The following is a 24,872-nucleotide window of genomic DNA, read 5'->3' as shown; positions in this document are numbered from 1 at the left end:
TGTGGATGCCACGGAGTGTGTAATTCCCATTTTACTCCCAGGGCCTGAACAACTTTCTGCAATATCTTTGATGTGAAATGAGTTCCCTGGTCTGAATCAATCCTGTTTGCCATCTCATATCAGGGAATGATTGATTCTAGAAGTGTTTTACTCACAACACTGGCATTGGCTTTCACAGTGGGTACCACCTCTACCCAATGAGTCAAGTTGTGGAGGGATAGAACATAAGAAAATAAAGATAGTGCAGATTATCTCACCCCTGAGGAGTTGCAGATGTACTAATTAGCAGAGATTAGGAACAGGCCTGCCCTTAACAGGCCACAGCTGGGTCCAATGAGGATGAATGCTACAAAAGAGGGAGTTAGCTGCTTGAGGAAAGAGCAGGCATTTGTTGGCTGTGCTGTGAAGGGAGTGGGAGTTTGTTGGCTGTACTGTGGAGAGAGAAATGGAGTTTTTTTGTCTGTACTGAGAAGAAGAAGGAGTCAGTGCTGCAAGGAGATGCCCATGAGAAATCACTGAGAAGGTATGGAACTTTTGCAAGTTGATGACGTCAATTGGTGACCCCGACATGATTCTGACATCATCCTGTGGTGGTTTGGGAAAAAGGACTTAAATATTAAACTGATGTGATCCTGTGGTGATTTGGGCAGAGAACTGGTGAGAGAGCAGTACGGAGGTGATCCTGTGGTGGTTTGGGAAAAAGGGCTTAAATAATAAGCAGTGAGATCCCAAGGTGATTCAGGAAGATGACTGTATAAGAGAAATAAGATGGTGGAGTCAGGCAGACCAAGAGCCTGAGAGCCTAAAAATCCAGATGAGCTATAACCAGGCAGACCTGGGAGCCTAGAAGTCTGGCCAATGTATGAGACACCACCCCCAAGAAGAAGAGTGTTGGACATGAGGAGCAGATGCTACATGCTTTGCTTATTTGGTGCATTGGAGCAAGCCCCATGCCCCTGCCAAGGTATGGCCACAGTCCAGAGGGGGCCCAGGACGGTGCCAGGTGCCCCCTGAATGGCAGCGTATGCCACAGGACACAGGAGTGGCACGATAGTAGTAGCAAATGGCATGGCCACAGCAGCAGCCAGTGCGTCAGCAATAGCATGGCCCCTGAGGAGTAGGAGGGGAGGTTTGCTACACGAGCACTGGAACAAAAGCAACATGGAGCTCTGAGAGGCAGAGTCAGAGCTGCACAGACAACATGTAAGAGAAGCCTTCTAAAACTGTGTAGTGGCTATCTCACCCAATGTGATTTGGGATTGGGCTGTAGGGCGAGGTGTAGCTGGAGATGGAGCCCAGCATAGCCTTGAGAGCAGCAGGGGAGGCTGCCTGCTCTGGACCTGATAGAGTTTGACACCTGGAGCACAGGTGAGCCGCTGGAGACACAATGGAAAATGACATATCAAGTGAAGAACAAATTGTTTCATCTGCATGGAAAACAGAGTAGAGCAAGAGAGGCTTGCAGTGGCCAACTAATACAACAAAGAACTGTAAAAGGAAGAAGAGGATTATTAAAACAGCAGGCGGGAGCTGGGGACAGAGTAGCTCTATCATTCAGTATAGTGTATTTGATTGCTGATGAAACATGTGCATTTTGTTTGTGAATTGCAGCTATTAATCTTTGATTAGGCATAAGTGTAAAAGTTTATATTCCATAAGCACAAGTACACTCGACAAATACTGGATCAATGTTGTTCAAGTTGTATAGCAATTGATGAAATTATGCAACTGTTGAGTTGTTACTATCCTAATACATAACCTTTAAATTGTTCTTGTGAATTGCTGTAAAAGTTGTACAGCTATTGATATTGTCAATATTCTAGAAGTTTAGGTATAAGAGTTTCTGATAGTATGTAATCTAAATTTGAGTAATGAATCGAGGTCAGTGCACAGATACATTGTGAAGTTAAATGGAAATTATACAAAAGATGATTGTACTGAGTTTACTATCTTTTGCAAAGGGCCCTGCAGATGATAGTGAACACTACATTAGTTTATGACAAGTCTTAGGTTGATGTTCTAGACTTAAAAGCAAAACTAAATCAGAACTTAGAAACATATGTTCCTACTGTGATGCGCTGCCTGAACATTGGTATAGAGTTAGTCCTAAGTGAGATATGTGAATATGTTATAATAGCAATTTACTCAAACATATCTTTCCAGAGATGTTACAACTTTGTAATTAAAAGAAAAGGAGGAATTGTGAAGGGCTAGAATGTAAGAAAATAGTGCAGAAGGTAGTCTCACACCTGAGGAGTTGCAGCTGTACTAATTGCCAAAGATTAGGAACAGGCCTGCCATTAATAGGCCACAGCTGTGTCCAGTAAGAAGATGAGTGCTACAACAGAGTGGGCTAGCTGGGTGAGGAGAGAGTTGGAGTTTGTTGGCTGTGATGTGAAGAACAATAAGTCAGTGCTGTGAGGAGATGCCCATGAGAAATCAACAAGAGGGTGTGGAACTTTTTCAATAGGCTGATAACATAATGTGACTCCTCTGTTCCATGAGGCCTGCAATATCACAATGGACCTTTGGACCCTGGGGGTTTGCAGTGTCACAATGGTCTCCTTTGGCTCCACAGTGTCACAGTGGTCCACTGATGACATGAGACCCCTCTGTGTTACCCTGGAGCTTTGGTTCCATGCAGCCCTGCAGTGTCACAAAGGCCTCTCGGTTTCACCAGGCCCCACAGTGTCACAATGGTCCTCTTGGTTCTGTGGGGACCCCCAGGGTCACAATGGTCTCACTGGTTCCATGAGGCCTCACAGTGTCACAATGGTCTCCTTTGTTCTATGAGGCTGTGAAGTGTCATAATGGTGTCTCCATGATTCCATGAGACCCCAAATTGCAAGATCACAATGGACCTTTGGCTCCATGGGGTCTCGCAGTGTCACAATGACCCCTTGGTTCCATGACCCCCCAAAGTGTCACAATGGTCTCCACAGTGCCATGAGGCCCTGTGTTGTCACAATGGACCCCTGGTTTGATGGGGCCTCTCAGTGACACAATGATCCTTACATTCCATTGAGCCACACCGCGCCAGTATGGTCGCCTTCATTCCATGAGTCCTTGCAATGTCACAGTGCTCTCCATAATTCAATGAGGCCCCACAGTGTCACAATGGTCCCTTGGTTCCATGGGCCCTGTGCTGCTGCATTCCCCCCTCCCCTTCTCAGGCCGCCCTGCCAGCTGAGAAATGCTCCTTGGGACTCGGCCTTGGCCAACAGCCCCTGGGCTCAGCTCCTCTGCAGCTCATCACAAACACTGTCTGCTCCAGGCACTGCTGCCACCCAACCAGCTCCTGCTTTCTGGAGGAGCAGCCCTGGGAACTGCTTTTGTTCCCTCAGTGGCACAACATCCCTGTTCTCACCCTGCCAAAGAAAGCTGTTGGTGCCAAGTGCGGCCAGGATGAACCATTGCTGGGACTGAAGCCCTTCTCTTGGGGCCCTGCAAACAGCGCTCCAAAAGGAGCCCTTGGAGCTCTCCTGGGCCAGCGACTCCCTCTGAGTGGGGCCTCTCCCAGCCGGGAACTCTCCCGTTTGCTGCACTCGGGGATCCCCAACAGCGACGGAGCCTGGGCCGATCCCCCCACTCTCCAGGCTCAACCCTTCACCCACTGGAGAGATACCAAAGGATCCACAGGGAGCATTTCCTGCCCTCAGGGGAATTTCTCCCAGGTGCCTTGCACTGACTCTTTGTGTCTGTGTGCACACTGGAGCGCCTGTGCTAGGGAAATGTGGCAGAAATGCTGCTCTCTGAGGGGCTTGAGAGCCTTGGAAAGCTGAATCAGTGAGGCCTCTAAGTGAGGTTACATCACGAGGAATAAGTTAAATGGTGTTAAGAGCTTTTTTGCTAAGTAAAGTTTAATATGTTATAATCTAAGTTGAATATTGTTTCATTTTTATTCCACCATTAAATCATTAAGTCATAGGTTGTGAGTTAGGTTACGTACTGTTAAGTGCTGTTCATTTGCTAAATTGTGAAGTTGAAGGTATCGGTTAAGGTTAAGGTCTGAGTTAAGTCCTGTTAAGTGTGAGGCCTGTTAAGCTTTTTAGCCGTATTCCTTTTATCCTTGCCCTCACCGTCCTCGTGTCTCATACACACACACAGGGACAGTTCTCGGCTCATTTCTGGTTTGATTGCCTGGATTTGGTTTGGTTTTGTTGTTGCTTTGTTTCCTTGGTGTGCCTGAAGTGTCCACTCAGGAGCAGAGTGACTCTTGCCAAGGACCTTTGTGCTGCTGTCCCTTAATATTCAATCTGGTTTTTGCTGCTGCCTTGCTGGGGATTTTTTCAGCGCTCTCAAGGCCTCGTTGGTAGCAGGGTGAAGGAGCCCTGGCCCAGGCTCTGGCCCTGGGGGACACGGGGACGCTGCCGGGGGGTCCCTGTCCCCCTGTGCCACCCCCAGGGCCCCGGCCCCCCGTGCCCGTGTCAGGCTCTGGGGTCGATCTCGTGGAACATCCTCTGGGGGAGGCTGCGGCGCCGGGGGCTGGGGGCCCAAGGGGACAGGGGACCCCGCTGTGCACGAGCAGGGTTGGACTGCTCTGGGGGGAACTGTGAGGGGGGCCGGGGCAGAGTGACCTCCCCAGTGACCTCACACAGTCCCCTGTGATGTCACAGATCCCCTGTGATGTCATAGAACCAACTCTATGGTCATGATGTCATATAGCAGTGCTGTGATGTCACAGAAGACTCATGTCACAAAGTCACCCTGTGATGCCTGTGATGTCACAGCCTGCTCTATAATGTTACATAGCCACCAGGTGGTGTCACAACCCACTCTCTGATGCCACAGAGCCACCCTCTATGATGGCAGACTCTGCTCCGTGGCCTCACATCCTACTCTGGGATGTCACCACCCCCTCAGTGATATCACAAAAACCTCAAGAACTCAATTACTTTGAAACACTGAAGTTTCTTGTATTTTGAAGAGATCCCTGTCAGGGGAACAACTGAGAAAGTGTCCCCAGGTTCCAGATAGAGCAGAACACTGGAGGCAGTGATGACAGCTGGGGACAAGCAAGGCAAAGGTGTCTCTGCTGCTGAGCAAACCTGGATGTGTTTCAGGAATGCAAAGGGCCAAGGCCTGAGCCCCAGCCCCTGGCCAGGCAGATCCTGTCCCTCCCTCATTGCTCAGGGCTCTTCCTGGGATGGGCACTGGCATGTGGGGATGGGCAATGCCAAGGGCAGGAGCATGGGGCGGCCCCTGCCAGGCTGCTGAGCAGGGACAAGGAGGCAATGAGGCCCCAGGCCTGCAAGGGTCACTTGTCCGCTCGTGGCCTCAGGCCCAGGGCCAGCAGCCATGGCCAAAGTGCTGCCCAAGTTGGCTCTGTCAGGGCTGTCTTGCAGCTGCTGCCCATCCCTGTGCCCTGTGCAGCCCAGGCTGTCCTATGGTGTCCCTGTCCTGCGCCTCTGTCCCTGCAGGCTGTGGGCATCCCCCGGCTGCCCCACCTGGCTGGGCCCTTCCTTTGCTGACAGCTCTGCCTCCTGCCTGCCTCTGCCTGCCCACACAAAGCCTGGGGCTGATACCAAACGGGTTAATTCAATTTTTCCCCTGCCTGTGAACTTTTAGTACAGGAATAAGGCATGCAGGGGCTACTTTCTCACCAAGGATGGTTGGAAAACAAGAAGAAGATATTTGGCTCAAGATTGCAGTGACAGAAAATCGAAGGACTGAATCTGGGAACTTGAGGTGGGTTTTATGGTAATGGGTAAATTGTAATATGCATGTAGTGATGCTGGTAGAATTACATGTCCACAAAAGGTTATGAGTTATCCCTCACTAGACCTCAGACCCAAATAAATGATATCCTCTGAAATAGGAAATTACTGTTAAGGAGTCTTATTTTGATATTTTGGATATTTGGTGGTGGCAGGGCCTCACAGAACAAGGAGCCATCTGTGACACTGAGCAAAGTCAGGGCACAAAGGGTCCTTTGTGAGTCTTCAGAACCCCATGGAACCAAAATCCATTTTGCTATACCAGGGCCACATTGAACCAATGGTCCATTGTGACCCTGCAGAACCAAGGAGACCATTGTGACCCTGAGAAACCTCTTGGAACCAGGTGGCCATTGTGACACAGCAAGGCCTGGTGGAACCATGAGTCCATTGTGACCCTGCAGAACCAAGGAGATTGCTTTTGGCTGTGTGAAAGCTCATGGAACCAGAAATCCATTATGACACAGCAAAGCCTCGTAGAACCAAGGGTCCGTTGTTAAACTGTGTGGCCTCATGGAACCATGAATCCATTGTGACACAGTGTGGCCACATGGAGCCAAGGGGCTACTGTGACACTGTGGATCCAAGGAGACCATTGTGACTTAGGAACCTCATGGAACCAGGAGTCCATTGTTCCACTGTGGGGCCCTGTGGAACCAAGGGGACCACAGTGACTTTGTAGGGCCTCATGGAACAATGGAGACTGTTCTGAAATTTGGGACCCAATGGAACCAAGGGGCCATTACAGCATGGCAGGGCCTCGTGGAACCAGGGGGACTCCAGTGAACACTTTCGGTCTTCATGGGATGAAGGTCCAATGGAGCCAAGGATACCATTGTGACACTCTGGGATATCAGGGAACCAAAGGTCCATTATGACCCAGCAGGGCCTCATGGAACCTTGCAGGCCATTTTTACACTTTGAGCCTTGTGGAGCCAAGGGGACCACAGTGACACTGTGGGGCTCAGTGAAACCAAAGGTCTGTTGTGACACTGCAAGGCCTTATGGGATCATAGAGATTAATGTGATACCAAAGGCCTCATTGAAACAACGGGCCACTGTGACACTACAAGGCCTTATGGAAGCAAGGGACCATTGTGACACATCCAGGCCTAGTGGAACCAATGGGCCATTGTGGCATTCTCAGTCCCATGGAAACAAGGAAACCATTTTGACACTGCAAGGCCTCATGGAAGCAAGGGGCCATTGTGCCACTGTGGAGCCAAGGAGACCATTGTTATATCACTGGGCCTCATGGAAACAAACATCTGTTGTGATCCTACAGGATCTCATGGAACCAAGGGGCAATTGTGATGCTGCAGGACCCCAAGGATCCAAGAACATGGAACAGGTCTGGCTGGCTGGGCCTGCTGGGGGCTGCCTGACTGGTCCAGCTGACCTTGGCATATTGAGGGTTGCTTCTCATCAGCCCCTGAAACCCTGGAGTTGTGTGCTTTCCTTCCTGTGGGAAAGAACTGTCCTTCTCCTCCAGGGGTTCATGGCTGAAATTGGCATCCCTCCTCCAAATTTGATTATATCCAAGGATTATTCCCATATGTCACCTGTCAGGACAGACAGCTCTGGCTGGCCTTGGCCTCTTGGGGGCCACCTCTCATCTGCCTTCAAAGCACCGGGGGCCTGTGCTTTTCTTCTCATGGGAAAAGACCTCTTTCAAGTCCAGGCATCCATGGCCAAAACTGAGAATTCGCCTCCAGAATTTCTTAAATCCAAGGACAGCTCCAGACAAAAGCTTCCAGGACTATCTAGGTTGCCTCAGCTTGCTAAGGGCCAGCTCACATCTCCCTTTGAAGCACTGGGGTTCTGCACTTTCCTTCCTATGGAAAAGAACTGGCCTTCTTGTCCAAAGCCCAATAGACAAAAGTAGGGTTTGGCCTCCCAAATTCTGTCTATCCAAGGATTCTTCCCTGACAACAGATCTGGCTGCCTTGGCCTCCTTGGGGCTGCCTCTAATCAGCCTTTGGAACACTGGGGCTCTGCCCTTTCCTTCCTATAGAGAACTGTCATTCCAGTCCAGGAACCTGTGGCTGAAATGGAATTCCACACCCAAAACTCCCCATATATCCAAAGGCTGCTTTCAGACAAAAGCTGCAAGGACAGACAGGTCTCGCTGGCCTTGGCCTCTGGTGACTGCTTCTCATCTGCCTTCAAACCCTGGGGTTCTGTGGTTTCCTTCCTATAGAAAAGAACTGTCCCTCTTGTCCAGGTGCTCTTGGCCTCAAGCACTTGACCACTCTATAGGGACACAGGAGCTCTGTGCTCACTGGGGTGGAGACTGAGGATATCAGAGGAGAGCCCTGGGAGGGATGGAAGGGTGGTTTCAGATGAGGTGGATCCTTTTGACATAGTAGAAAACAGCCAGAGAAAGAAAGAATTAATTCCAAAGGCACCTGCGGAGGTCCAGACTGGACACCAGGAGAAAGGAATTTCCCTGCCAGGGCAGGGCTGTGGTGCAGCACGTCCCCCAGCAGGAGCCTGGAGCAGCCCAAGGCTTTGTGTGGGCAGGCAGAGGCAGGCAGGAGGCAGAGCTGTCAGCAAAGGAAGGGCCCAGCCAGGTGGGGCAGCCGGGGGATGCCCACAGCCTGCAGGGACAGAGGCGCAGGACAGGGACACCGTAGGACAGCCTGGGCTGCACAGGGCACAGGGATGGGCAGCAGCTGCAAGGCAGCCCTGACAGAGCCAACTTGGGCAGCACTTTGGCCATGGCTGCTGGCCCTGGGCCTGAGGCCACGAGCGGACAAGTGACCCTTGCAGGCCTGGGGCCTCATTGCCTCCTTGTCCCTGCTCAGCAGCCTGGCAGGGGCCGCCCCATGCTCCTGCCCTTGGCATTGCACATCCCCACATGCCAGTGCCCATCCCGGGAAGAGCCCTGAGCACTGAGGGAGGGACAGGATCTGCCTGGCCAGGGGCTGGGGCTCAGGCCTTGGCCCTTTGCATTCCTGAAACACATCCAGGTTTGCTCAGCAGCAGAGACACCTTTGCCTTGCTTGTCCCCAGCTGCCATCACTGCCTCCAGTGTTCTGCTCTGCTTGGAACTGGGGACACTTTGTCACTCTTGTGCCTCACAGGAATCTATCTAAAGTACAAGAAACTTCAGTGTTTCAATTTAATTTGGAGTTCCTGACAAATTTTTGAGCCCTCTCTGGGGACTGACTCTGATGAAAAGAGCACCAAAGCCTGAGGGGGCACCTCTGTGGCTGTGTCATGGAGGCACAGAGCAGCTGTGATGTCAGCAAGGGGCTGTGTGACAGCACAGAGTGGGCTGTGTGAGGTCACAGCTTGGGCTATGGCATCACAGAGTTTGTTGTGTGAGGTCACTGAGCAGCTACAGCATCATAGAGGGGCTTGTGTGACATCACAGAGCAGGCTGTGACATCATGGCATGGCTGTATGAATCACAGAGCAGGCTGTGATGTGAATGTGTGTGCTGTGACATTATAGAGTGACAGTGTGACATCATAGAGAGGGTTTTATGACATCACAGAGCTGTCTGTGACATCATAGAGTAGGGTATGTGGCCATAGAGCAGATCTTGCCATCATAGAGGGTGTCTCTGTGGCATCAGAGAGTGGTTGTGACATCCCTGGGTGGCTGTGTAACACCATAGAGCAGGCTGTGACATCACAGAAAAGACTCTGGCATCACAGAGTGACTTTTTGACATCAGAGTCTTCTGTGATATCACAGAGCAGCTGTGTGACATCACAACATGCTGTGTGACATCACAGGGGCTGTGTGACATCACAGGGGCTGTGTGAGGTCACTGGGGAGGTCACTCTGCCCCGGCCCCCCTCACAGTTCCCCCCAGAGCAGTCCAACCCTGCTCGTGCACAGCGGGGTCCCCTGTCCCCCCGGGTCCCCCCGCCCCCGGCGCCGCAGCCTCCCCCAGAGGATGTTCCATGAGATCGACCCCAGAGCCTGACACGGGGACGGGGGGCCGGGGCCCTGGGGGTGGCACAGGGGGACAGGGACCCCCGGCAGCGTCCCCGTGTCCCCCAGGGCCAGAGCCTGGGGCAGGGCTCCTTCACCCTGCTACCAACGAGGCCTTGAGAGCGCTGAAAAAATCCCCAGCAAGGCAGCAGCAAAAACCAGATTGAATATTAAGGGACAGCAGCACAAAGGTCCTTGGCAAGAGTCACTCTGCTCCTGACTGGACACTTCAGGCACACCAAGGAAACAAAGCAACAACAAAACCAAACCAAATCCAGGCAATCAAACCAGAAATGAGCCGAGAACTGTCCCTGTGTGTGTGTGTTACAAAAGCGCAGTGACGGCAAGGATAAAAGGAATATCGCCCAAAAGCTTAATGCAGCTTAAACCTAACAGGACTTAACTTACACCTAAGCCTTAACTGATACCTTCAATTTCACAATTTAACAAAAGAACAGAGCTTAACAGTATTTAACCTAACTTAAAATATATGACTTAGCAATTTAACAGAGGAATAACATTTAATATTCAACTTAGCTAATAAAGTAAATTAAACTTAATACCTTAGGAAAAGAACAACTCTTAGTAGCATTTAACTTTACTTAGACCTTGTGATTTAACCTTACCTACAGGCCTGACTGACTCAGCTATCAGAGAGCAGCATTTCTGCCACATTTCCCCAGAACAGGCACTCCTGTGTGCACACAGACACAAAGAGTCAGTGCAAGGCACCTGGGAGAAATTCCCCTGAGGGCAGGAAATGCTCCCTGTGCATCCTTTGGCATCTCCCCAGCGGGTGAAGGGTTGAGCCTGGAGGAGTGGGGGGATCGGCCCAGGCTCCATCGTTGTTGGGGATCCCCGAGTGCAGCAAACGGGAGAGTTCCCGGCTGGGAGAGGCCCCACTCAGAGGGAGTCGCTGGCCCAGGAGAGCTCCAAGGGCTCCTTTTGGAGCGCTGTTTGCAGGGCCCCAAGAGAAGGGCTTCAGTCCCAGCAATGGTTCATCCTGGCCACACTTGGCACCAACAGCTTTCTTTGGCAGGGTGAGAACAGGGATGTTGTGCCACGGAGGGAACAAAAGCAGTTCCCAGGGCTGCTCCTCCAGAAAGCAGGAGCTGGTTGGGCAGCAGCAGTGCCTGGAGCAGACAGTGTTTGTGATGAGCTGCAGAGGAGCTGAGCCCAGGGGCTGTTGGCCAAGGCCGAGTCCCAAGGAGCATTTCTCAGCTGGCAGGGCGGCCTGAGAAGGGGAGGGGGGAATGCAGCAGCACAGGGCCCATGGAACCAAGGGACCATTGTGACACTGTGGGGCCTCATTGAATTATGGAGAGCACTGTGACATTGCAAGGACTCATGGAATGAAGGCGACCATACTGGCGCGGTGTGGCTCAATGGAATGTAAGGATCATTGTGTCACTGAGAGGCCCCATCAAACCAGGGGTCCATTGTGACAACACAGGGCCTCATGGCACTGTGGAGACCATTGTGACACTTTGGGGGGTCATGGAACCAAGGAGCCATTATGACACTGCGAGACCCCATGGAGCCAAAGGTCCATTGTGACATTGCAAGGCCTCATGGAATCATGGAGACACCATTAAGACACTTAATGGCCTCATGGAGCATGGGGCCATTGTCACACTGTGGGGCACCATGGAACCAAGGAGACCATTGTGACACTATGAGGCCCCATGAAATAAGCAAAGCATTGTGACCCTCTGAGGCCTCATGGAACCAAGAGGCCTTTTTGTACTATGGGGCACCATGGAATCATGAGACCATTGTGACACTGGGGGGACCCATGGGATCATGGAGACCATTGTGATGCTATGAGGGCCCATGGAATAAGCAAAGCATTGTGACACTGTGAGGCTTCATGGAACCAGTGAGACCATGGTGACCCCTGGGGGTCCCCAAGACGATCATTGTGATGCTGTGGGGCCTCATGAAACCAAGAGGCCTTTGTGACACTGCAGGGCTGCATAGAACCAAAGCTCCAGGGTGACACAGAGGGGCCTCCTGTTATCAATTGTGACACTGCAGAGCCAAAGGAGACCATTGTGACACTGCAAACCCCCAGGGTCCAAAGGTCCATTGTGACATTGAGGGGCTTATGGAACAGAGGAGTCCCATGACATTGTGGGGCCTGTGGAACCACGGAGATCATTGTGACACTGCAAGGCCTCATGGAATAAGTGGGACCATGGTGACACTGCAGGGCCTTATGGAACCTAGGGGCCACTGTGACATTGTGGGACCCCATCAAACCAAGGGTCCATTGTGATACTGCAGGACTTTGCCATTGTGACACTGCTGGACCCCATAGAAACCAGGAAACCAGTAACCATTATGGCACTGTGGGGCCTCAGAGATCCAAGGCACCATTGTGACACTGTGGGGCCCCCAAAACCAAGGGAGCACAGAACAGGTGTGGCTGCTTTGGCCTCCCATGGGCTGCCTGATTGGTCCAGCTGACCCTGGCATGTTGAGGGGCACTTCTCTTCTGCTATTAATGCACTGGGGCTCCGTGCTTTCCTTCCTATGGAAAAGAACTGTCCTTCTTCTGCAGGCACCCTGGCCAGATTTGGGATTTCACTTCCAAATTTCCTTATATCCAGGGATTATTCCAATAGGAATATTGTCATGACAGGTCTGACTGGCAACGGTTTCACAATGGTCACCTCTCATCTGTCCCCAAAACCCTGGGGAAGGCTCCGTGCTCCCCTTCCTATGGGAAAGAATTGTCCTACTTCTCCAGGTGCCCATGGCTGAGACTGGGTTTCCACCTTCAAAATTCCCTTAATTGAAAGACTGATCCCAGACAAAATCTGCAATTCTTGAGAAGTCTGTCTGGCCGTGGCCTACTTAGGCTCTCACCTGCCTTCCAAACACTGGGGCTCTGTGCTTTCCTTCCCATGGAAAAGAACTGTCCTTCTCAGCCAGGTGTCCATGGCCAGAAATGGGGTTCCACATCCAACATTGCCTGTTGTGACAGCCTGGAGGAGACTGTTGGCTGGAAACATTTCATGCGTGGGAGAGGAAGGTGCAGGTCCAGCCTTGCCCTGCCCTGGAAGCCCAGCCCTGCCCTGCCCTGGAACCCCAATCCCCCCAGAGCCTCTATCCCAGCCCAGCAGTGGCTGCCAGTCCCTGGCACAGCACAGGCAATGCTCCACAGCCACCTCTGCAGCCCCAGCCCAGCTCCTGAGGGACCAAATGAGCCCAAGCCCCACCTGGGGGAAGGGCCCAGGGAGACCAAGGGGTATTGAAGGCTGACCACAAGGCAAGCACACATCTTGACCCTGCATCCTCTTGGAATTTCCATCTGAACTGCGCTGGAATCCAGGAGTTGGAAGCTCTGTGTGTGCTTATCTAAATCTTATTTGTCTTTTTCTTATTCCCTCTTTCTGCAAAATTTGAGTAACTTAAAATGGAACAGGCTTAGAGTTTGTGAAGTTGAATGAGCAAAGTTAAGGTTATGAGAAGTGCTTCTTGTTGATTGACTGTTGTATTAAACCTTTGGCCAAAGTTTCTCTGATATTCTAAAGTTGCCAGTAAAGTTCTTTTTTTGTTGTTTAGAGCTCCTGAGAATCTCTTGCTGACATTTCTCCAGTGCGTCCAACTCAGAGGACACAAACAATTGTAATTCCTTTTAAATGTCTCCTTGAGAGAGTTTTTTAGTGGATGGGGGTCAGGGCTTGTGTGTCCTGCTTGGCCCAGCCCAGGCAGGGCTTTCCCAGCCACATTCCACACTCCATTGCCCAGCTGGAGCCGCTGGTGCCTCTGAGTTGTGCTGCCCCAGCCCCAGGGACGCTCTCCTTGTCTGCCCATTCCCCCACGGTCTCTGGGCAGGGATGGCCTCACTGGGAGCTGCTGACATCCTCAGCAACTTGGAGGCTGCTGCTGAATTTCACTGCTCCAGAGGCTTGTTCAGCCTTCAGCTCTTCAGTGCAGGAATTCAGTGTCCCAGGGCTCATTAACATTCAGAACATCCTAACCAGTGAAGCCTCTGGGAATAATTTGATTTCAATTTTTAAATAATTTGTGGTTAATTCAACAGATTTCAGTAGTGTATTCAAAGTGAATGTATTATATTTGCAGAGACAGTGAGAAAAAAATTTTAGGTCGTGTTTAGGATTTTTTTCCTGTTAATACCTTGATATGTGCAATCTCCAATTGACACTGAATCCAAGTACCTCCTCATGCAGTTTGAATGGATATGAAAATCAAGACCCTTCATGGCTGACAATCAATCAGACTCTGTCCCTACCCCCAGCCCACCATTTCCCCCATCCAAGCCCTGGCACTCAGAGCAGCCTTGTGCAAATCTGAGCTCCCTCCAGCCCAGGCTGCACCTGCAGCTTTCAGCTCCTTGGCTCCAACTCCCACCTGCTTTCCTTGGAGAAGGAGCTGCCCGAGACACAGAGAGATGTTCACAGCCCAAGGGCTCCAGCCCCACCTTGGAGGCCCTTCCCAGACCCTGCTCCAGCTGCCAGACATCTTTCCTGCCCTGGGCAACCCAACTCAGGCCACAGTGACCTGGATAATCCCCGTCCTTGATGTCCTGGTCACACAGCCCTGGCCCCTTGTCCCCATGTCAGGCTCTGGGGTGGATCCTGTGGAACATCCTTTGGTGGAGGCTGTGGCTCCAGGTGGGCCGGGGGGATCCCGGGGGACAGGGACCCCGCTGGGCATGGACAGCATTGGACTTGTTGGGAGAAACTGTGAGGGGGAGCTGGGGCGGAGTGACCAACCCAGTGATCTGACACAGCCCTGCTGGGATGTCACACAGCCCCTCTGGGATGTCACACCTGCTCTGTGAGCTCACAGCCCCTTCTCTAATGTCACTCAGCTGGTCTCTGATGTCACGGCTCTGTGATGTCATAGTCTGCTCTGTGATGTCAGACCTCTGGCTAATGATGTCACAGAGGCAGTCTATGATGTCATATCTGATCAATGACCTCACATAACCCACTCTGTGATGTCATAGCCCACTCTGTGACCTCATGTTACCAGATGATCAATTGCCTACACCAGCTGAGCTGACACCTGGAGCTTGTTCTCCACATCCCCAGGCCTATGGAAACCACACAAGGCCCATTGTGTGAGACGGGGAACTGGAAGTTCAGCAGCCTCAGGGTCCTGCCAGCTCAGCCAGGCCCACTGGAACATTGGGGTTTTCAAGTTTTCAATATTCTGGGTAAGAAAGAGAGGCAGTAACAAAACGTCTACACAGGAATTAGGAAGGGCAGACTGGCCTGTTCAGAATGCAGATTTGGGGAGTACCAAATTGGGTACTGATTTTTTAAGGGAAACAGCCCTTAAAAACAAAGAGGGCTGGGAAGGATGAACACATTTCAAGAAAGTAATCTTAAGGGGGAAAGAGCTGCCTGTCCCAGTGTGGCAAAAGATGAGCTGGTGAGGAAAATGACTGGCCTGGCAGGGCATGGAGCTTTTCTGGGATGTCAAGGGGAAAATGGACTGACAACTCAGGAAGTGTTAAAGGATGTCATTAGGTTATGCAGAAAGAAAAGTTGAGAGTTGAAAACTCAATCAGAACTTAACCTATCAGCTTGTGTAAAAAAATAAAAATGTTTCTATAAAAAAATTTATAGCAAAAGGTGGGAGAAGGAGAACCTCTACTCTTCATTGGATGCAGTGGGTAATACAGTAACTAAAGATAAAGAAAAGGATGAGCTACTTAACACCTTTTTTGTCTCAATTTTCAATATTAGGACAGGTTGTCCTCAGGACAAGTGTTCTCCTGAGCTGGTAGATTGGCACAGGGAGCAGAACAGCCCCCTGGAATCCAGGAGGAAGCAGCTGGGGACCTGCTGAGCCACTCAGATGCTCACAGGTGTATGGGATCAGATGGGATCCATCCCAGGGGGATGAGGGAGCTGTGGATGAGCTCCCCAAGCTGCTCTCCATCATTTACCATCAGTCCTGGCTCAGCAGGGAGGGCCCAGAGCACTGGAGGTGCCAGTGTGAGCCCATCCCCAGGAAGGGCTGGAAGGAGGAGCTGGGGAACTCCAGGCCTGTCAGCCTGACCCGGGTGCCTGGCAAGGTTATGGAACAGATCACCTTGAGTGCCATCACAGGGCACCCACAGGATGGCCCAGGGATCAGAGCCAGCCAGCGTGGATTTAGGGCTGGCAGGTCCTGCCTGACCAAGCTGGTCTCCTTTTATGCCCAGGTGACCCACCTGTGGATGGGGGAAAGGCTGTGGATGCTGTGTGCCTGGACTCCAGCAGAGCCTTTGACTCTGTCTCTGACAGCATTCCCTGGAAAAGCTGCAGCCCACGGCTTGGGCAGGTTCCCTCCTGGCTGGGAGATTTAAGAGCTGGCTGGAGGCTGGGCCCAGAGAGTGGTGGGGATGGTGCTGCACCCAGCTGGTGCCCAGGCACTGGTGCTGTCCCCAGGGATCTGTGCTGGGCCCAGTCCTGTTTAATATCTTCACTGATGCTCTGGGTGAGGGGATCGAGTCCAGCATTCACAAACTGCAGATGGCACCAAGCTGGGTGTGAGTGTGGATCTGCTGGAGGGCAGGACAAGAAGACCCAGCCTTAAGCTGCACCAGGGGAGGCTCAGGCTGGACAATAGGAAGGAGTTCCTCACAGAAAGGGTGAGTGGCAACTGGAATGGGCTGGCCAGGGGGGAGGTGGCAGAGTCACTGTCCCTCTCCAGTGGCACTCAGTGGCATGGTCTGGGTGACAAGGCAGTATTGGGGCATTGGTTGGACTTGATGATCCCAAAGGTCTTTTCCAGCCTATTTGATTCTGTCATTCTGTGATGATTGGGACACTCTGGGGCCATTGTGACACCCTGGGGCCCCGTGGAACCAAGGGGCCACTGTGGAACTGCAGCACCAGCGAGAACATTGTGACACTGTGAAGCCCCATGGAACCGAGGAGTCCATTGTCATGGTTTGGGGACCCATGGAACCAAGGAGACCAGTGTGACAGTGCAGGACTTGATGTGACCATAAGGCCATTGTGACACTGAGGGGCTCCGTGGAACCAAGGACACCTTTGCAGATGTCACCAAGCTGGATGTGAGTGTGGATCTGAGGGAACATAGGAGTGGTCTGCACAGGAACCTTGGTAGGATGAATCCAACACGGTGAGGTTTAACAAGTCCAAGTGCCGGGTTCTGCACTTTGACAACAACAACCCCTGCAGCACTACAGGCTGGGGACAGAGTGGCTGGAGAGCAGCCAGGCAGAAAGGGACCTGCAGGACTGATGGACAGCAGGCTGGACATGAGGCAGCAGTGTGCCCAGCTGGCCAAGAAGGCCAATGGCTCCTGGCCTGGATCAGGAATGGTGTGGCCAGCAGGAGCAGAACTGCTGTGCCAGCACTGATCTGCCCCCAGCTCTGCACACAGACATTGCTGCTGCAGCTCCAGAGAAGGCAAGACAAGGGGATCTCTGGAAAAAACTTTGCTGGGAGATCCTTTTGTTCCTTTAAAGCCACACGGAGTGCAGCCCCTCACTGGCACAGTCTGTGGCCATGGGGAAGATGGAGAGAAACAAAATGAGAAATGGCAAAACCAATGGCTTTTCTTTGTGGACAATATTAAAAAACTTAAACATGGGGAAAAAAAGAACAAACCCACAACCAAACCCAAAAGAATTATCAAAGGTGATTTATATTACATGGCCTGTCCCTGCTGCAGCCCCGGCACTGCCACCCCCAGGGCTGTGCCCGGCCCCGAGAGCACTCAGGCCCTGCAGCAACACCAGGGCCACCAGGGCAGCGGGGCAGGGCCATGGCAGCAGCACTGGCAACACCAAGTGCTGCTGCTGCTGCTGCTGCTGCTGCTGGGCACAGCTGCTGGGCCAGCACTGATCTGCCCCAGCTCTGCACACAGACATTGCTGCTGCAGCTCCAGAGAAGGCAACACAAGGGCATCTCTGCAGAAAACTCTGCTGGGACATCCTTTAGTTCCTTTAAAGGCACCGAGAGTGCAGCCCCTCATTGACACAGTCTGTGGCCACAGGGAAGGTGGAGGGAAACAAAATGAGAAATAGCACAATAAATAACATTTATTTGTGGAAAAGATTAAAAACCTAAAATAAAAATAGAACGAACGTCCAAAATGAAAGCTACATGTACTATCAAAGATGACTTTTATTACAAGGGATTTGCAGAAATTGGCCAGCAGATTAATGTTTTTGTAACCATCCAGTCATCAGTGTCCACACTGCAGCCTTGAGCTCCTGGTTCCTCAGGCTGTAGATGAGGGGGTTGGAGGCACCACCAAGTACAGAATTGACAGGGCCAGATCCAGGGATGGGGAGGACATGGAGGGGGGCTTCAGGTAGGTAAATATGCCAGTACTGACAAAGAGAGAGATCACAGCCAGGTGAGGGAGGCAGGTGGAAAAGGCTTTGTGCTGTCCCTGCTCAGAGGGGATCCTCAGCACAGCCCTGAAGATCTGCACATAGGAGAAAACAATGAACACAAAACAGCCCAAACCTAAAGAGGCACTGACAGCAATGAGCCCCAGTTCCCTGAGTTTTGAGTGTGAGCAAGAGAGCTTGAGGATCTGTGGGATTTCACAGAAGAACTGGCCCAGGGCATTGCCATAGCACAGGGGAAGGGAAAATGTATTGGCCGTGTGCATGAGAGCATTGAGGAAGCCACTGGCCCAGGCAGCTGCTGCCATGTGGGCACAAGCTCTGCTGCCCAGGAGGGTCCCATAGTGCAGGGGTTTGCAGATGGACACGTAGCGGTCGTAGCACATCACGGTCAGGAGGGAAAGCTCTGCTGAGATGAAGAACATAAAGAGAAAGACCTGTACAGCACATCCAGTGTAGGAGATGTTGCTGGTGTCCCAGAGGGAATTGTGCATGGCTTTGGGGACAGTGGTGCAGATGGAGCCCAGGTCAGCGAGGGCCAGGTTGAGCAGGAAGAAGAACATGGGTGTGTGCAGGTGGTGGCCGCAGGCTACGGCGCTGATGATGAGGCCGTTGCCCAGGAGGGCAGCCAGGGAGATGCCCAGCAAGAGGCAGAAGTGCAGGAGCTGCAGCTGCCGCGTGTCTGCCAATGCCAGCAGCAGGAAGTGCCTGATGGAGCTGCTGTTGGACATTTGCTGGTGCCTTGGCATGGGGATCTGTAAGAAAAGTAATCATGGAATAGTTGGGTGTGGAGAGGACTTGAAATATCCCAGCAGAGGCTGGGGGCACTTTCCCCCCACTGCCTGCCCAGGGCTCTGCTGCCTGGAGCTGTCCCTGCCAGCAGCTGCTTCCCTGTGCCCAGGGCTGGGCCCTGCCAGTGCTGCCAGAGCCCAGCCCAGCCCTGGGGGCTCAGCTCTGCCCTGCACAGCCCTCCCAGCTCAGGCACTGCCCAGGGGCAGCTCTGGCTCTGCAGGCTCTGATGGCAACGTCAGAGCAACCCTGAGGAGGCTGGAAAAGCGACACTGATGCTGCCTCTAAGGGGCCCTGTGCTGATTTCTGTCACTCCCTGGTTTACGCAGATCTCAGGGAAAATTTATTTTATTCTACCTGAATTTAGAGATGGAAATATACATGCAGATTCTCATCCAGGCAACCCAGAGCAGAAGATTTAAAAGACGGATTTTATGCAGCCCCTGTCTTGCTGTGCTCCCTGAATGATCTAATTGGAAATGTTCTGCAGTTCAATGCCATGCTGGGAGCAGTCCTGAACAATGCAGCATCCTCCCCACACAAGGAGAACACTTCCAAGCCTCACTAGCTGTCTCCTGCCACCCAGATCTTGTGCCCCAGTGCTGGGAGCAGCTGCCAGGGCTGGCTGAGAGCTGTCCCTGGCAGGCAGCAGAGTCCCTGCCCCAGCACAGCGCCCTGGGCTGCAGGACCCTGCTCTGCAGGACAGCCCTGGGCACCCCTGGCTGCTCTGCACAAGAGACAAGCAGAGAATGCACTCACAGGCTCTGCAGGCATTGGCATGTTCCAGCTTGAGGAGATGGCTCCAGGAGCTGCAGCTGCACTGTCCTGCAGCCAGAGGTTCCTGTGCCAAGGGCTGGCTGTGATTGTGCCCCAGGCACTTCTCAGCCCCTTCCCAGCCCTGACTGATTGAAGCTCTCTGTGCCTCTGGGCTGTGCCCGGGCTGGCTGCAGGCAGTGCCCCAGCCCTGCTGGGCTGGCAGAAGAGCTGCTCATCCAGAGAAATGTGCTTTTGAAGCTCTTCTTGGTCACCAGGAGCTGCCTCTGGGCCAGGAGCCCAGCCCAGCTCAGCAGCACAGACACAGCACAAGGACTTTAATCAGCCTCTGGGGCTTTGTGCTCAGGCCATGAACATCAGGCCCTGAGAGGGAGCTGAAGAAACCTCTCCAGAACTCCAAGGCAGAATCCAACTCCAAACTTTCTTGGACTTTTAATGGGTCCCACTGAGGGACACGACTGAGCAAGTGTCCCCAGGCCCCAGGCAGAGCAGAGAACTGCAGGCAGTGATGACAGGTGGGGACAAAGAGAAGCCAAGTCTTGGTGCCCTGGGCCACAGCAGGGTCTGTGCCAGCAAGGGCCGGGAGGAGACACTTTGTCCTGAGGCCCTGGGGCCTCCTGGCACAGCCCCAGCCAGGCTGGGCACTGTCAGCCCCTTGTGCTGCCCTCAGCATCCCCCCCCTAGCCCACATCCCAGTGGCCTCAAGGATCTGCTGCAAGGAGTCCCTGGGGAGCCTTGCTCAGCAATGGCCCTGGGGGCTCCTTCATGCTCCCTGCAGGGACTGCAGGTTTTTCAAAGGACTTTGGCTTTGGCTTTTGCCTTGGAGTCTCTGAGAGGTTTCTGCAATCATGGCCTCCAATTATCTGCTTTAAGGAGTCCCTTGAGAGCTTTGCACTGACACTCAGTGTGGCTCATTAATTCTTTGAGACACTCAAGGTTTTTTAAGGTGTTTTGGATTCTCCTTTCCACACTGAGACTCTGAGAGGTTTTTGTGCCATCCTGGCCTCCAGTTCTCTCCTCCAAGGAGTCCATGAGCAGCCTGTTTTGGGAACGGACCTCAGTGAGACCCATTCATGCTTTGAGACACTTTGGGGTTTTCTTCTGACTTTGACTCCTGGAAAGGTTTGTGCAATCTCCTCTCAGGCCCTGAGGTTCAAGGGCTCAGCTCCAAATGCACCACAGGGCTCATCAGGATCAAGCAAGTCCTGACAAACCATGGCTCTGCCTTGATTTCCCTCTAGTCTTATTCAGTTCAGCAGGAAGATTTGCTTTTACAGTTATGGATGGTATAAATAAGAAGCTTGACTAGGCCAATATTCAAGCAGCAATCAATTTATTAATTAATATGGTAAAGTATGAGCAATACAGCGCTGGGTACAGTCAGGGAAGTTTTCCCTCCAACTGCACACCGATAGTTGAGGCTTACAGGTATTTATAGGGGTACTCATAAGCTTTCACAGCAATTTCTATTCCAATTCTTACTCATCAGCAGTTTCTATTCCCAATTTTTATGTCACAATTCTACACACTATTGTGATTTAGTTTTTCTCAGGATGTATCCCAAAAGGAGTATCCCCAGATGGTGGTGGTCTGGTTTCCAAAAGGACAAAGATGAATCCCATCTGGTGAGGTCCAGCTCTCCAGATGTGGGTCCATCTTTTGATTGCAAAGACTATAAATCTAACAACAGTGATGTCCAGCTTCCCTTGGTTGAAACTATAAATCCTTGAGGTGGTGTTCATCTTCCTTTCTCAAGCTGTTTTTCTCTCCTTTATTAAGGCGTGAGATAAGCATGTTTCCTTTATATATATTCCAAAGCTATAGTTTCGAGGATACAAGCAATGTTCTAAACTTATACTTCAAAAGGTTATTATTGCAGAACTCTTAAAGGATTAACTACAAGGAAAAAGCAACATCCTTAATGCTTTAATGCCAATGCTCCTAAATCAACCAAGGTTAATTGCAAACAAAAGATGGGTTCAAAGGACTTTTTCCATGCTTTACTTTCCTCAGTTATTATTAGAATTCACAACTGTCCCATTGTCGGTCTCCACACATATCGCAATCACAAATACACACATTGCCTGTGTGTACCTGACACGACACACAGCTTTGTATTTCACATCCCCCGTGTCCCCCTGTGTTCCCCCGGGCAGGGAGCTGCTCTGGCCCGGGATGGCCGGGCCCAGCCGCGGGGCCTCGCCGGCAGCGGGCAGGAGCCGGCCCGGGCTGCGGGACACGGCGGGGGTGCCCGGCTGCAAAGCAGCTCTGGCTCCCGCCAGGGAGCTGTGGGCAAGGGGCTGCAGCCGTGCGGGAGGAAAGCCGCTGGGCCAGCCCCTAACGCTGCCCCGCAGAAAGGAAGGGCAGGAGGAAGCTGACAAATGAGCTTGGAATGTGGCAGTGCAGAGATGAAGGGACAAGTGCCCTTGGGGGCCGGGGGTCGGGGCCAGCCCTCGGGCACGGCTCCGAGCGGCTCCTGAGCCGGCCTAAGGGCTGCCTGTAAGGATTGCAGGCGGCAGCCCAGAGCAGCAGCGCCGGCAGTGCCAGCCGGGCCCCACGGCCATCTGCCCGTGCCTTCGCAGCCCGTGAGGGCTGCGGGCTCTGCAGCGCCGCTCCTGCTCCCACAGCCGGCCCGGAGCCTCAGGGCTGCCCCGCAGGCGCCGCGGCAGCAGCAGCGGCCTCAGGGCCCGGCCTGGGGCTCCATCTGCTCAGCCCGGGGGCAGAGCCACAGCAGGGGGGAAGGAGCTGAAGGAGCACCAGGGAGCCCGGGGAGAGACAGGCTGTGAGACAAGGCTCTGCCTATAATTTTAACAGTTTTTATTAGCCTAAAACTATATACAACTAACTTAATAACTATATACAAGTAAAAAGTCAAGTTTCTTATGACAATTGTCACAGGCGTTTCTCGCTTTGGACAAGATGTCCCAGGTCGAGCATTGGGCGCTGAGTCCTTTCCAGCTGGCCGGGGGCTGTTGATGTCTGGCGGGGCTGCAGAGGCTGCTCGAGCCCTGGGGCCCATGAGACCTGTCGAGGAGCTGTGCCTGGCCGTGCTCTCCTGAGGCGGCAGGGCCTGGGCGTGAAGGGCAAGGGTGAGCCGCCACAGGTGCTGGCCCCAGCGCACCAGGACTCAAGCTCTTGTCCCACACTGGGCATGGCCATTCTCCCATGTTACTCCAGCTCCAAGCTCAGTTGCCCCATGTGCCAGTCCTCCTGCTCCATTCTGCCCCTTTCTTCTTACCCCAGATGCAAAATACCCACGCCACATTACCCAGCTCTGTACACAGAGCCCTACTCATCCCCCAGCTGGCACCCTGCAGATAATCAGCCCCTGTCATCATTGACCCCCTTGCCCTGACAGGGCCATACCTGACGCATCCTGCGTCCTGATCGCCATACGATGCTGGTCATTACGGCCCCTCGAGATGTGTCCATCACCGTGCAGCAGGGTCACACTGGGCTGAGGAGGAGAGGGCAGCTGGCTGCAATGCAGGGCCCAATCCAGCACACCCCAATAATCCAACTCAGGTCCCTCTGGAGACTGAAGGCACAGATTCCCCCTGGACAGTCAGCAATGCCATCAAGCCTCAGTCACCATTCTGTGTCCCCACCTTCATCACACCTACCTTGTTGTGTACCAGGAGACGCTGCAGCTGTGCACTTGTATGTGGGGAAGCCTTGATGTTCTGCATCGTGGAGCTGCTGCTCTGATGGTCTCCAGAGCTCTGCAGCACTCGGGGACACTGGCACGGACCAGCGGCCTCCTGTGGGATGGGGCACAGGACACTCAGTGCCCAGCCCTGTGGCATGCAGGGCACCACCCTGCTGTGCCAGGGAGGGCACTGGCAGTGCTGCCTGCAGGGGCATGTCCCTGCCAGCTCCTGTCCACCTGCTGCAGGAGCCCCAAGCCCATCCCACCAGGCTGCATCTGCTGGCTCTGTCCCCATGGCCACGTGTGCTGGCCATGGCACCAGGCAGGTCCCTGTGCACAGGACACCAACTGGCAGGAGCTGGGCTGTCCCAGCTGCAGGGATTGGTTTTGGGAACTCCTTTCACAGGAGGCACCCAATCCCCGTCTGTAGGATTGACGGGGGTAGCACGGTCAGGACGAACGGAGACGAGAGATCTCTGAAGCCAGGTCATGGACGGTTTATTGCAAAGGGCGTGGGTGCAGGGCCCTGCTTGGAGCTGCCAGCCACAGCTCGGAGCAGGCCTGAGAGAAGAGAGGGGTAGAGAGGATGAGAGCGTAAGAGAGTAAAAGCATAAGAGAGTAAAAGGGGTATGAGGATAAAAGGCAAGAGCTAAGAGACAAGAGGTAAGAGTAAGAGGTAAGAGCTAAGAGCATAGAAAAGTAAGAGCCAAGTTCCCGTTACAATACAATAAATCATCTTCTGTGTTGAGTATTCTGATTCTCACTTAACCAATCTAGTACAAGATACAAATCCTATAGCATTTCCATACAGCCTATAAGAATCACTACATTACCATACTGTGCTACATTTTAAACCCTAAAAACTACTCTTTGGACCCCTTCTGCCAAGCTGGCAGGGTCTGCTGGGACCCTTGGACCTTCCTGCAAGCAGAGGGTCTTGTTTCATCAAAAGGGGATTACCTTCAGCCGGCCACACCGTTGTATTCCCGTTGTTCAGTAACTAAGGGATCTTGAAGCTTGCTTTTATTTCAATCTCGCTTATAGTTTCCATATTCTCAAAATCTTTTGCCAGGCAATCATATTTATAAGGCTTTCCTGTTTCATCTTCCCCAACAGCCCTCCAAGCCTGAGCTCAGACTGCAAACAGACACAGCTCATCAGATGTGCTTTCAGCAGCCTTGGGACAGAGAGATGGCCAGACAGGGCAGTGCAAGGCAAGGAATGCAAAAGCCCCCAGCCCTGGGGCAAGCACTGGCCCTCCACAGCTGCCCTCTGCTCCCCTGCCCTGCCCCGTCCCCCCAGGCTGCTCTGCCCCAGCCCAGGTGCAGAGCCCTCCTTGCTGTGTCAGGGCTGCTCTGCACCCCAGGCGCTGGGGATGTGTCCTCAGGGCCCTCACCTTTGGCTGGGCGGTGGCTCCTTGCTGGGGGGCATGGGCTGCAAATACGGGAGTGTCTCGGGGTACCTGGGGAGGGCAGGAGTCACAGGTGTGTGACAGGGGACAAAGAACCTGTTCCTGTTGGAGGCAGCCCCCCCAAAGCCATGGGATTGCAGCCCATGGCATCCCGCTGCCTGTAGCCCTTGGGATGAGCCCCCACAGCCCCTGCTGATGGGCAGGGCTGCAGAGGGGGCTCCCCACATCAGCC

The 24,872-nt window shown here is 52.9% G+C and overlaps 2 protein-coding genes across 2 annotated transcripts in view; both read right to left on the bottom strand.

The window, feature by feature from the left end:
- LOC139604077 (zinc finger protein 420-like) overlaps positions 1 to 24,872 on the bottom strand; it is a 249,072-nt gene that overhangs the window by 63,377 nt on the left and 160,823 nt on the right. The window lies entirely within an intron of this gene.
- Positions 17,885 to 18,748, bottom strand: LOC139604061 (olfactory receptor 14J1-like). Its single transcript, XM_071455048.1, has one exon. The coding sequence runs from the start codon at positions 18,746 to 18,748 to the stop codon at positions 17,885 to 17,887; it is 864 nt and encodes a 287-aa protein (XP_071311149.1).

This window comes from Agelaius tricolor, unplaced genomic scaffold (genome assembly GCF_023055355.1).
Source record: "Agelaius tricolor isolate 1412-34295 unplaced genomic scaffold, bAgeTri1.0.p SCAF_43, whole genome shotgun sequence".
Taxonomy (NCBI): domain Eukaryota; kingdom Metazoa; phylum Chordata; class Aves; order Passeriformes; family Icteridae; genus Agelaius; species Agelaius tricolor.
The sequence above is the reverse complement of the archived record's forward strand: the minus strand, read 5'-3'. Positions and strand labels throughout refer to the sequence as shown.